At 37.6% G+C, this 13854-nt stretch overlaps 1 protein-coding gene across 7 annotated transcripts in view; it reads left to right on the top strand.

The window, feature by feature from the left end:
* Positions 1-13854, top strand: part of GABBR2 (gamma-aminobutyric acid type B receptor subunit 2) — a 488653-nt gene that overhangs the window by 225235 nt on the left and 249564 nt on the right. For all 7 annotated transcript variants that reach the window (XM_030011389.1, XM_030011392.1, XM_030011394.1 and 4 more), the window contains 2 exons: positions 5470-5571; positions 12765-12830. In XM_030011389.1, the coding sequence (XP_029867249.1) occupies positions 5470-5571; positions 12765-12830 (168 nt within the window). The remainder of the gene's footprint in view (positions 1-5469; positions 5572-12764; positions 12831-13854) is intronic.

Raw genomic sequence — 13854 nt, 5'->3', positions numbered from 1 at the left:
TTGATAAAAATCAAATATTGTGGTCAAATGGATGGTAGCTATTTACTACTGGTCAGCAGGTGCTTGCACTAATAATCCCACTGAAGTGAGCAATATCTGTTCACCTAAAACAAAATCAACATGTGTGCAACTTTTGTATCCTTGTGAGGTAGGGGATCATTTATATTTCGTGCGCAGAGAATCATCATACAGAGATCATATAGGAAGTAAAAAACATGCCAACAACCAAAATTCAGTGTCAGGGCTCTAAGAGCACCAAAAGCCCTTTCTGACCCTGACCGGCCCCCCGAGGTGTCCCCGTCCCCTCCTCCCAGGACACAGGACCCTGTTTCAGCTCAGCCCAGTGCCACCAGTCCCTGCCCCAGCGATGCTGTGGGAGTGCTGGTCTCTCTCTCTCTCTCTCCATCACAGCCATGCCTGGCGTGGACCCTGTTGGTTTGGACCATTTCCCAGATTGTCTTCAGACCTGTTTTGTCGCACAGACCTGCCCAGCGATCACGGGTCTGGCTCTGACCCTGGTTATTCTCACCAGACCCGATCCTGTCCCAGACTCGCGGATGGACTTCCCAGCTTTACCCTGGACCTGCCTTACCGCTGTGAATTTGCCTGGAGGTGTAGCCTCGCGGCTGAAACTGGCTGTTTTCTCCAAGCCTGTCCTGCTCCCCTCGCTGGGGTGCTGGCTGGCGAGGTCCCTGGTCCAGGGCTGTGTTACTGCACTCACGTCCCTCTTCCTTAGGGAGCAGCCGGCCCATCCCGCTCCCCAACATTCGCTTTCCTTCCTTAAACCGACACTCATCCTTCCTGATACAGACCACAAGAGTGCTGCAATTTGGTCTCATCTAGACTTTTTTTTTTTTTTACAGCCCATTTAGTCATTTTATCTACTCGCTCAATTTGCTAGAGATTAAAGAAATTAATTTCTTCCTTGGCAATGCAAGTTCTTGGCTCCTCAACCCCCCTGTATTTCTTCCTTCACAGGTGCAGGGTCAGGGACTTTGTTGTTTGCCTCTCAAACATCACTGAATTTGATACAACAGCTATGAGGTAGGCAAGTGTTGCTGCCATCCACTTCACAGAAAAAAAGATACAGCTAGACTTGGTAGCAAACTTTAAAAGCTTATTTCAGTCATATGAGCTGTATCACAGAGCAGCTCTGGCAGAATGAGGGGTAAAAGCCAGTTCTCTTGCATCCCATCTTCTCTTGTGCCTCAAGCACAAGGGCCATCCTTTTCTTCCTGCAACTGCGTCCCTTACGCATGATGCAAACCCTTCATTTTTTGGAGCTTGCTCCTGGGTAAACATATTTGCACCTCAGTAATTTTTGAAGTTGACCACACATAGATCTATTAAATGTGCAGTATGGTGAAAAACTGATTTCATCTAGCTTTGAATGCAGAGCAGTGTAAAAGCGCTCTTTTTTTTTTTTTTTTTTTTTTTTTTTTTTTTTTTTTTTTTTTTTGCTGTGAGTGAAGGACTAGGGTGTCTAAGCAGTGGTTTGTGAAACCTTCTAGGTTTATTGGTGATCAGGTCTGGCAATTCCTGTTTTGGGAAAATGAAATGTTGGTGTCTTTAAAGTGCCTAAAATTTATATAAACAGACATAGAGCAAACCTTCATTAAATTGTAACAAGGGACTAAAACCACATAGCATTATACTACTGTATTATAAGTCAGTGCAAGATTTACTTAGGAACTGCAGATCCCCACCAGAGCTTAATGCAGTTTTGTTACAACTTTCTACAGCAGTTTCCTGCAGTTGAAATTATCCTGTTCTACACAATAAAGAAGCAGAAGTACAGTAATTTACAATTTTCTTTACTCAGAGCTGGTGGAATGAAACAATTACTGCTGTCCTCTAAAACCGCTTGTACCGCTGGTGATACGCTTTCCAGGACTGCAAGCATCTGCTAAAACAAAACATGCAGCATTTTGTATTCTGAGTTTCACAATTTTAATCCAAAATCGCAACATTTGCTACAGGAATTGGCAGCTCTAGAACTGGAGGTGAGGCTTTGCAAATTCTGATGTTGGACCCATATCCAAATTACAAGATTCTGTAGTTAAATTTATTTGAAAGAAGTGAAGAACTTCCGCAGGAAGAAAACCACAAATTTCAATTCTGTGCGATATTTAGAAAGAAAGAAAAGAACCTGAGGATGGTGAAAAAAAGGTATGGAAATAGGAAACAGACTGGAAAATGTAGTGAAAATACCCCCAGACCAGGCACAGGATGAGATGTGTCAGACTAGTGGTCATAGCATTGAAAGGGGAAAAAAAATATTGTCTTCTTAAAAACCAATGTAAACCTTGTAAATTCTTATTAAGCTTGTTGTGATAATGGGAAAGAAACACCTTTCTTTTGGCAAAATCTCCACAACAGATGCATCTGAAAAACATCCAATATCTGATTGTGGCAGTGAAGTGAAAAGGTTTCCAACTTCTCTGGCACCAAATCTAATAAGGTGTGTCTTTGGGGAGGTTAATCAGTAGTTCAGTGAAAAGTCTAAGAGCTCTGAAAGCTGCAGAGTATTGGGCTTCTAGCAGATGGGGCAGGGGTGTGTCAAAGAAATTTCTCAGTGACTGAATGTAAGTAAGTGTTGCTTGTAAAAAATTAATATCATTGCTCAAAAAAAAATTCATATGCAATTGAATACCTCAATTGCAGAGTTCATGAACAAGTTCTAAAGGGAAGGAATCACAGCAGGTCAGTAGACAGTCTGAAGTGTAATTTTTATAATCAGGTGTCAGCCTTGTGCCCTCCACTGAAGGGCACAAGGTGTTAGTCTATTTATTAATATTTAATGTGTATTTTTTATCATTTTTCTCAGGTTAATAATGGTCTAATTTGACTAAACATTATTTGATGAATCAGCTGTTTTCTACTCGGATCACCTGAGTAATGTTAATCTAGTCTCTGAGATTAAAAGAATGACTAGAAATGGCTGTGGAAAACAATGAAGAAAATATCAGAAAAGCAAACCTACAACTAAAAAATTTCTTGTTTTACAGAAGAAGGTTGGACAGTACGGGGTAGAAGCATATGGCAAGTTGTATGCCTTTGGAAAGTACAGTTCTGTAGCTAAGGAAAATTTTACTTTTTCTAAGTCACATATGATAGTTCTAGTGAACTTTCATACTAGGTAGAAGGATTTTGGACATTAGTTAAACTATGATCAAGAGAGGTCTGTTTTCTTTTGTTATCACTCATGGTTTCTTTCAGAAAAGCAATTTTATTTTGTATCGAGAAAAACCTGTATCATAAGGAGCAGTTAATGGTAATGCTGGAGCTAAAATATCAACCATTCATTTTACTAGTATACTAGCAGAAAACGGAGTCACTACTGATCATTTTTTGTCAGTGAATACATTTTCACAGAATGCGCTTAAAAACTGATTATAACATCACAAAAGTATGAAGGATATAACTCAAATTTTGGCAGACTGACCATTCTGACTGTTGCTTCTGTAAAATAAAATAATTTTTAATTAAAAAATCACCTATATGTCCACTTGTTTTAATCATTGCAAAAGGTTATAAGGTAAAAATATGTCTTAGTAATTTTAAAGCATGGCTAAAAGGGATAAGATGAAGCAGAGGCCATGGAAGAAGTAATTAAGGCAGCCAGTGTAGTAATGATCTTCAGGAAATACTTCATTGGTCAACCAAGAAACTTGGCAAAACCAACTTAAAGGGACCAGCAAAAAGGCGGAATGCTGTTTGAGCATCAATTAATGCAATTACTACATTGCAGAAACCAGATTATGCTTCTTTGTCTTGAAGAAATTTGCAAAAGTACAAAGATAGTTTTAATGTTCCTCTTTTTTACCAAAAACTGTGTTGCTATCTAAAACAGTTAAGCAGCCTACCAAAAAAATATATCAGTTGCATGGTAAACATTAAGGCATGAAATACACCCAACAGAAACACTGACATGTATAGATTGGGAGGATGCTCACAAACATATATTAAAGAAAGGCTGAAGGATTACTGAAGGGATGAGTTTGTCTTGAAAGTAAAGCTGCCAGCAGAACGCAGAAGTCTCACCTGTGACCTTTTATATCTCATTGCATCCCCTTGCTCTTACTGTGTAGTTAGGCATGAGTGTGATAGACTTTCAGCAGAGGAAATTTAGCAATAGCTGGGTCTTATTTTTGCATGGATAAAATGCCTTCTCATTATATAAACTTTATGGTTATTTCAATTCAAATGAAGAAGTTCCTGCTCCTGAAGGACATATACCACCACTTCCTCTTCTTTACTTGACCATGTCACTGTATATCAAATACTTTCAGATTGTTTTGAATGGACTGTGCTTCTCTCTCAAAGGACGTCTTGGAAAAGGAGAGTTAAGAGGGAGATTTAAAATACGTAATTCCAGTGACACATACAGAAGGTCATTGGAAAGTATCTGCATATGATTTATAGACTTCGAAATTTTCCTGTTTAATATCACATATATTTCTCTTCCATGTATTGTATTATCTGCGTTTGCACTTGAGATATCTGTTTTACACTGTGATTTGTTTCTCCTATTTCTTTTATAACAAAAAAATAAAACAGTCAATCAGTACAATGAATGTGATCATAATTTTATTAAATTAAAGTCGGAGTGCCACTCTCTTCATTTCAGTCTGTAACCATGTTATATCCAGCTAAAATTATTTTTGCTCATCTATTAGGAATAGTAATGTGGAACTCTGTTTTGCAGTCATGTGGCTGGAGCAAAACCAGCAGTGATTAAGACAGAAAACCTTGAATTAGTTATATGGAAAAAAAACCCTAAATCTGTAAACCAGATTTCTTTGTGTGTTATCTGGCTTCTTTGTGCTATTAGGCAGCTCAAAGAGGACAGAGTCTTGGCACTATTAAAAAAAAAACAGGTGAGAAAATCTGTTGGTACATGGTTGCATGTGTCACCTTTAAGCAAACCATACTACTTGCTGCCTCATGATAAGATGCATGCTCTAAGATAAGAGGAGGGCACAGAGGAGTTCATTAAGCTTTACCAATCCCTAAGTGATGTAAGCTAAGCTCTGCTGATTCATGCTAGGACCAGCTGACAGGGGTTTCAAATTAGTACTCAGCACTGAGAATATGTAAGAGTTTCCTTGATGAGTCTTTTCCCTTTATGCAGTCTCAAACATCACTTTGGCTACAAGAAAGCTTTTGGTCTTAACAGCACTGGAAATACAGAAGAATTGTCCATACCCATGTAGCAAAGTGGGAGCCCACTGTGAACGTTTCGTCACACATAGTAAAGCTCTTTACGTAGTACACCCCTTGATAGTAGATTGGGGTCGTAAAAGAACAGTGCCTTGATCAGATTTTGGGCGAAACGGAAAAAAAAAATGTGCATGCATATATCATCATTGAGATCGTTGCTTGTCATTACAGTGATAAATATAGTCCATCTGCTTCCTCCTCACTGAGTCTCAGTTCACTAGTTTGCCTTTTCTCAACTTCTGACAGGTGAGGAATGATCTGACTGGCGTCCTGTATGGTGAAGACATCGAGATTTCAGATACAGAGAGTTTCTCCAATGATCCTTGCACAAGCGTAAAGAAGCTTAAGGTATGTGCTGCTGTTTGAGAAATAAAGAGAAAGTGGTATTTATGTCATGGCATTTGATTTATATTTTTTTTCCTTTGAAGAAGGCTAATAAACCAAAATTTGCATAAGAAAGATACGTTACTACATTCCATTGCATAGTAAGGTCAACAAATTGCATCTTGAGGGCCTAGTCCTGCTTAAGTCAATAAATGTCTATGCACATAGTAAATATTTTTATAGTTCCTGATAGGGGCACTAAGTAAAGCAAGTTGTTGCTGGCTTAATGTTTGCACCTAAAGCACCGCTCTTAGTGATATATGTGTGAAACCTCTTGAGGTTTGGAGCCAAAACCCTTGTAAGGTAAATTATCATGTAGCAAAAGCATTGAGCATCTTTCCATTAGCTTCATTACACATTCTAAATTGAATTCTTTGCTTATATCATCTGTACTATTTCATATGAATCATAAAAAAAAAAGGAAAAATAGATTTGATAGCAGAATAATTTACCATCCTTCTCTTATTATAATGATTTATTAGGCTCCTGGCATCTCATAAAATTAAAACTATATTTTAGCATTACCATGCAGTGCAACCAACAATAAACTAGACGTAGCGATATGAATCTTAAACTGCGTATGAACATGAAAAAAGTTATTGGACAGCAAGAGAAAGCACTTTTAAATGGTGAAGATTGAATCATTGCTAGCATCAAATACGTATGACACACGATCGGAGCCACAATCCTGCAAATACTTAAACATGTGTAAAATAGGCTGAAAACCCCCTAATAAACTGAATGGCTTTAAAACCCTAAAATTAAAGCAAGGATATCGACCTCTATCAGACTAGACCATTACTGAAGCTAACTGGAAAAGGTGTGAAGCATGGTAAACCAAGTGTGCTTTATTATTCCTAGAGTCTAGAGATGCAAGCCTGAATGTTTAAAGTATAAATAGGTAAAGATTATGTTTATAGGAAGCCATTTGTGCCTGTCCAGTCTAAGCCAGTTTGCATTTCCTATCTGGGGTTGAAAAGACTCCAGTATATATTATCAGTAAAGTCCACGTTTTTTGCAAGGTCTTTAACCCCTGGCATCAGAAAGCTAACAATTCTGAAGACAGAGCTATTTAAACCAATGAATGATGTAATAACAACAAAAAAGCATAGAAGATGTATATTTAGGCTGAAGGTTAGAAGAAGCAATGAGATTCTAGCCTTCCGGTACGTCAACAACACGCTGTTTGTTTTATAGGGAAGACCAGAAGACTCTAGCAAACAATACACTAAAGCTATTTCTTCTTCAAAACAAATTACTACAATAAATAAGCAATTATCTAGACAATTGCTTGTTCTTGACAGGAATGTAAGGTTACTTGTCCTTAGGTACGTACGTCAGGCACAACTTAGCTATCCAATTCTAAAAATGTTCATTCCTTTCTTCAAGATGTAAACCTCGCATGGGTAAACTGGTATCTGCTTACTGTACTTGTGATTCAAACGGACACAAAATACCTTTTATTTTCATAAACACAGTTTAAATTAATGAAATCAATGATTATGCAATATAAAATAGAAATATCTGGTATGATTTGCAGAAATATAGGTTTTATATTTGTCCCAGCAACACCTTAATTTTCACTGCATTGACTCCAGCCTTTTTGAATCACAGTTGGAAAGTAAATTCTTGTTTAAGGACATCTTTAGAACTCATTTTTGTGTTCAGAGAAAGCGATGTTGGAGAATGTGCATTTGTACATCAACTTAAATGTTTAAAAATTCTAAGCACGCACAGGCAAATTGTATGAGCAATAACACTTCTGCTTCCAACTTTCTTGTATCTTGCACGTAGGACAAAAAAATTGCAATATATGAATTCCAATTCAACGAAACAGTTTCCATCTGATTTCCCGAATACAATTAGGTGTTTTGGATACTGACCGAACACCATCTCTTATTCTAACAGTCAAGTTAATTAAATATTAAAATTTTGGGCCATGAACAGGTTTGGATGCGGCCTCAATCTAAGTGAGTGACATGCACACTAACACTGATACCAGCAAGTTTTGCCAGCATGTTACAATGGTGGGAGCTGATATCTTCCAGTTCACCTTCACCATCAGTGATTCTATAGCTAAGGTCAGAGGCTTGTCTATAGTTCTTCAAGTGGACATCCAGGCATTTAGAAGGCAGAACATGTGGATACCTCTATTGACAAAGTTACCCAGCTTTGAGTAGATGTATTGATAACATCTTCACTGTCAGATACATGGTAGAGGATAAGACAGAGTATCTGAGCTGTTCAATTTAGATATTTCAGAAAGAGCCTGCCAAGACATTGACTTTTCCTGGCAGATGAGATATTGTAGCAATCCTTCTCTGGAAAGCTGTGTAATACAACATTGTGGTGTTATTCATTAGAAATGAGACAGATTAAAATCTGATCACAGAAGGGAAGCTCTGCAGGGTGAAAAAAAAAAAAATAGCTGCCTATTCCAGCATAATGTGCATCACTCAAAAACTCTGAAAAGGCTGAAGAGTGCCTCATATCTGAGGCTGTTAGAAATGGCAGTGGAGGAGACAAGTTGTTCTTCATCCCTCAGTGGAGCATCTTAGATGTCTTGATCCTCACTGTCTTCAGGGTTTATACTACTCAGCTGCCTGTAGTACCAAAGCACTTTATATTTAGTGGATGAATAATATCCTCACCCATATGAAGGAAAGAAGGGAGCATTCATTTTTGAGGCTCTGCTATAGTCTACATTTATAAAACATGTTTTTATGGAGAATCCGCCACAACTGTGGGTAGTTGAAATGTAACTGTTCTTCATTTTCTTGTTTGAACTTTAGTCCATATGGGAACATATGTATTGCTTACTGAGGGGCAAAGCTTAAACGCTGATATTGCTACTCTAATCTCTGAGAAGAGTAAATATGACAGCTCACCATCTGGCAAATGGTCTAAACATTGGTCTTTTTATATAAGTGCAGTTTTGGGAGTTGCCTTCCCCCTGGGATGTTTTTAATCATCTCCTAGATCACCTGCCTAGTTCCATGAATTAAAAACTCTTCTGTCAAATACGCTTTAGCTCCATGCAAGCAATTTACAACTCTGTGAGAAAGAAAGAGTACTTGACACTTTGTGGGTGACTTTTGATCCCTGCAAGGGAGCTACACCGTGTTAACTTGCTTTGGTCCCATAAGGGTTGATGTAAAGGAATAATAGTATATCCTTGCCAGGAGATCATACTGGTTGATAGTTAACAGTGTGACTGAAGGGGGGGAAAAATTATGCCCCAGTGAGTATTGGACGTGTCTCTTTGCATGAGACTATGATGAGGACATATGCCCTGACCTATGAGCGCTGACATGAACCCAGCTCTGATAAACTTCAGTGCAGACTTTATTATCCATCCAGATAAAATCTCTGCAAGGGAATTTGAAGCTTCAGTGTCTCTTACGCAGGACAGAGCCAGCAGACCCAAGCGTGGCATCAAATGGATCCAGGCTTATTTACCATCTTGGATGCAATTCTTCAGGAGCAAATTTGGGAAAAATGTGGAAGAGGATGCAAAAAGCAGAGTTGGAGAGAAAGAGGCTTACTGAGGAGTGCATCATTGCACACAGAAGGTTATACGTGGAAAAGCTGTTGTATAGACTTTCCTAAATTGGTTCCTTCTACATGTATTCTAACATACAATTCTTTGGTTACATGATTGCTTACTAAATTTTCCACTCTTTTTAACTGCAAGCCATCAAGCCCCAGGCACTGCATCTCACAGCATTGTATTGAAATCTGTGTGGTTATAAACAGGAGGAATCTTTTGTGATTTCCCATTTGTGACTAATCAACCAGAACTATCTATTATGTTCTTCATGATGCAACTTTATGAAGATGGACAGAGAAAAAGATATTCAGCCATATATTCACTGTCAGCTTGACCCTGTGATCCCATACTCTCCACTTAACCCAGCAACATCCCCGTCTCATTCTGGATCTTCATCCCAGTCTGAAGTTTCTTGATTACTCCATTCTGTGTTCTGCTTCTCTGATTTCTCATCTCCCTCTGAGTACCTTTGTCTAGATTATTGTTCCATTTTCTTCTGGGCATACTTTCTGAGATTGCATTTGTCCTAACAGTAATTATTTGTCAAGCTTCCTATTTGCCATACTCTTGAAATTCCTAATTCTCCCTCCCAAGCTCCTTATTCAATAATGATCTCAAGCCTACTGCTGCCTCCCCAGCTGTTTGCTCCATTTTTGCCTAAAAAGTGTAAGTAGTCATTACCCAAATTCCTTATTGGGTTTCTCTCTCCTTCCCATGTGCCCTTTTTTTCTCTCACTGGATCTTACCTCCAGTCACTTTATTTACTGACTCTCAGCATTATCTTCTTGGATCCATTTCTGACCAATACTGAGCATGTGTGGTTTGTTATTTTCCCCACCCTTCAAAGGATTAATACCTGGACAAATGTGGCAGACAACTGGGGATTCATATTTCTGTCAGAGAAACCTTTTTTTAGCATATTGCACATAAAAAGACATGGAAAAGAACATGATTAACTTTATGAGTTTTAAGTCTTTGGAAAAAAAAACAGAATTCAACTTTCTTTTACTGTAGTGTTCAATGGCATAATACTTGAAATGGAGGACTCATGACTTATTCTTTAATAGGTGGTAATAGAACATTTCTTTTGATCTTCTTAAGTCAGTTTGTGGTTGGATACCATCCAAATCTTTTAGTGAACACAGACATGTTGATGTCCTCCTTACTGTACGGAGTGCTTCAACAACAGTAATCTATGTGTTAACATGGAAATTCATTAATTTAGGCAAAAGAACATTTGGATATTGCATCTTGGCTTGATCATACATCCCAAGGATGACAGAACATCAGGGACTGTCAAGTTCTAGAGCCTTAGCTGATCTTTGAACTTGGGTTGTGAAGCTTTCCAGTTGAGCATCAGGGATTCTCAAGAACTTGGCTCAGATGTGGTTCTCACACTGCAGATTTCCTGCTCTGCCATTGGAAGCTCAGCCCATGCTGGAAGTGGAGATTCCCGCCTGACAGAAAATCTAACTTCCCTGAAATCCCTGAACTGGGATCTGCTGACAGCAGGACAAATCAGCAAACCCATTTGCTTGGGTGCCTGAACAAGAGCAGAGCACGTTTGAAAATAGGATTGACTGCCAATATTAGAGCGGGTGCTCTGCTATGTCTTGTGTGAAAAACATTTTCAAGATGAGTTTCTTGTGTGCCTGCTTGCTTGCGTGCCTATAGACTAAAGGAATTGTAAAGCCACATACTCATGTGGCTGAATGTGCAAGATTTGGGTCTGAGTGCTATTGCCAAACTAATTGCACCATGATATTAGTGTAAGACAATCCCTGCAGACAGTAAAGTTATTGAAATGGGATGGGATATTTCTGAGAAAAAAAGAATAGGACGGACTACACAGTTCTTGTAGTACTTTACAGTAAAAGAATAGTCACTGTGGGAAATGTACTCCAGTTTATGTGATAATCAGGTGGAAGCAATGTCTTAAGGCATGGAACCACGCACCACAGACACTATGACTTCAGTCTGAAGGTTTTTGCACAGCCAGCGGGCAGCGTTGCTGCACATGCACTATTGGGTTATTCTCTATACCCTGCCTGCAGTCTCTGGCACTCATAAACTATGAGGCCACACATCTGTTTTTTTAAAATTGGTTCTTATCATGTTATAAAATGAAAAGGAATTTATTCAATTTTAAATTAATAATTAGGTCCTGTGTCATTTATTTTTTAACCAAACTTTGCCACTCTTTTTTCAAGTATTAAATCTGCATTTTTATGTTCAGAGAGGTCAAGCGATTCAGAGATGGAGTTCCAAGATTGACCAAAATTATTTTTTAAATGTGGAAAATAGAAATAATTGATGAGAGGTTTTTTTGCTGCATAATTCCTAAATCTATTTACTGTCCTTACAAAAACTGTAATACTATTGCTTTAATTTGTGTAATTTGTTTGTTTAGTTTCATGTGACCTTGTTAGATTTGTTTAAAAAGAATCTAATCCTCTTCAATAAGATTTACATTATTTTATCAATCTGTGGCTAAATGTAAAGAGAAGGCTTACTGAAAATGCACAGGTTCAGAATGAGCAAAACATAATATGTTCTTTAACCATGCTAAGACTGATACTCATTTCATGTATTTAATTGCAGAAGCATTTTAGTATCTTTTTGCACTGTCCATCATACTTTCTGCTGAACAGGAAATAAACATTGAAATTATCTAAACTGAAAATCTTTGATAAATTGATTTAATTAAAACCAAAATGTTTTTCGCCACTGAAATTCACAATGAATCATCTGTTTCTTTTTTCCTTGGAGAGGGAAAGAGCTATTAGTAATTCTAACCGAGTGTTTTATACAAGAAATTAAAAATTAGATTTGCTCAAGCTTTTGCTAAGGACTCAGCTTTTGTGTGAAATAAAAGGTAATATTAAGTCATAAAAAGCTATCTGTTCTGTGTCTTACAGATGTTAGCAGCATTTTTTCACGTGAAAAAAAAGCTAGCCCTGTTCCTGAAGAGATATTTTCCTGTATATGCTCCTGAATTTAGGAATAATTTCTTAATATGTTTCTAAGTATGAAAGTAAGATGATCTCTTTTGACTTCAGTCATAGATTCTTAAAATGTGATGATTTTTTTTTAATGTGTGGAGGTGGAAAGGAGGAGGAGAGGAAGGATTGACAATGTGTTATAGTGACTATAGACATGTATGAGTAAAACCTTTAAAAATTACTAAAGCGGGCATAATATCAAGGCATTTTAGCTCACTTACAAATCTCCAGTCTCTCAACTGTATAGCATTAGTTCATGTAAGCAGTGAAAAGCATGTATTTTCAGCTGGTTTTAATTTTGCAAGGGATCAAAAGAATATTTGCTATTTTAGTGTTATTGAATAGTAATATTTGACAAGATAAACATTACAGTTTTATTCTCATTAGTGCTATTGCTTAATCTTTTTCTTCAAACACCTCAGCTGTTCTCTCTTGCAGTATTTCAAGTTCTTGAACTTATAGAAAATGGAATAGTTCTGAATTAATTTTGCTGTCTCCAGCTGTAATCTGTGCTAACTCCATACACGATTTGAATGGCCAACTGAAGTGGTTTCTGGAAAGGCTGTGACGGTATTTAACTACCACGTATTCTATTCAATCTGCAGGGTAATGACGTTCGGATAATCCTTGGCCAGTTTGATGAGGAAATGGCTGTGAAAGTTTTCTGCTGTGTAAGTAAATATATTTAATTGCGTATCAGAACAAAGAATGTGTTACATTTGAATAAAAAATAATTTGAGCAAGAACATTTCTTCATGGGGTTCAGCTCTGTCAAGGTTTATATCCTAAAGAAAGGTTACACATGTTTAGCTCCATTTCTTTTTAAGTAAAACACTTTGTACTTGACTTCAGTGGAATTTAGGTGTGGACTGCATGGTTAGCTTCTTCTTACCGCTTTCCTGTAGCGGAATTAAATGCCGAATCGAGCTTGAGCATTTCTCTTCATGTCAGATCCAGGGAAACACTTGTATATGTAGCAGCAGATACAGAGAATTTGAATCTTGTCCAAGAGTTGAGTTCTGGTGGTAATGTCTGCATGCATGTGGTTTTGTATGTTTTGCTTTGAAAGAATAAGTAATTCAAGCGGTGCCTATACATGCTAACTAAGCAACCCTAATAATTGCTGCTGCTCAGAATGTTGCTAATTGTACAGTTGTCATTCACTTCTGACTGCTGTACGTTTTACATGTTTTACATGAAAGCAAATATTAGTTTGTAAAAAATAAAGTTTTTTGAATTAAAAGAAATATAGTAAGACCAGCATACATGAAATTCCCTATGCTCAGCATTTGATTGTGCGTGTGAATGTGCTGCAAACATGCATAGGGTGATTGCCATTGAAAGTAGCAGGATTAAAATGTAGATCTTTGTTTGTACCTGCTCAAAAAAAAAAAAAAAAAAATCCCAAACAGGCAGATTTTAGTGGCCTAAATTTTGTATTGGTATTGAATTCTTAGTTTAAATAACCAGATTAATCCTGTAGGAGCCAAGAGCACAATAAATATAATGGAAAAACAATAATGATGGCATCTGAATTTCAGAAGGTGTTTTTTAGTGTTCAGTTAGAGAGACAGTTGCCTATCCAAGCAAAGAAAGGGAAGGCAGAAGTTCAAAATTTGAGTGTTACATGTGCCTCAGACACATGTTGGCTCATACTCAGCAGCTGTCCCAGTTGCTGGCAAAATTTGGAAAGGA

This window comes from Aquila chrysaetos, chromosome 4 (genome assembly GCF_900496995.4).
Source record: "Aquila chrysaetos chrysaetos chromosome 4, bAquChr1.4, whole genome shotgun sequence".
Lineage (NCBI taxonomy): Eukaryota > Metazoa > Chordata > Aves > Accipitriformes > Accipitridae > Aquila > Aquila chrysaetos.
The sequence above is the reverse complement of the archived record's forward strand: the minus strand, read 5'-3'. Positions and strand labels throughout refer to the sequence as shown.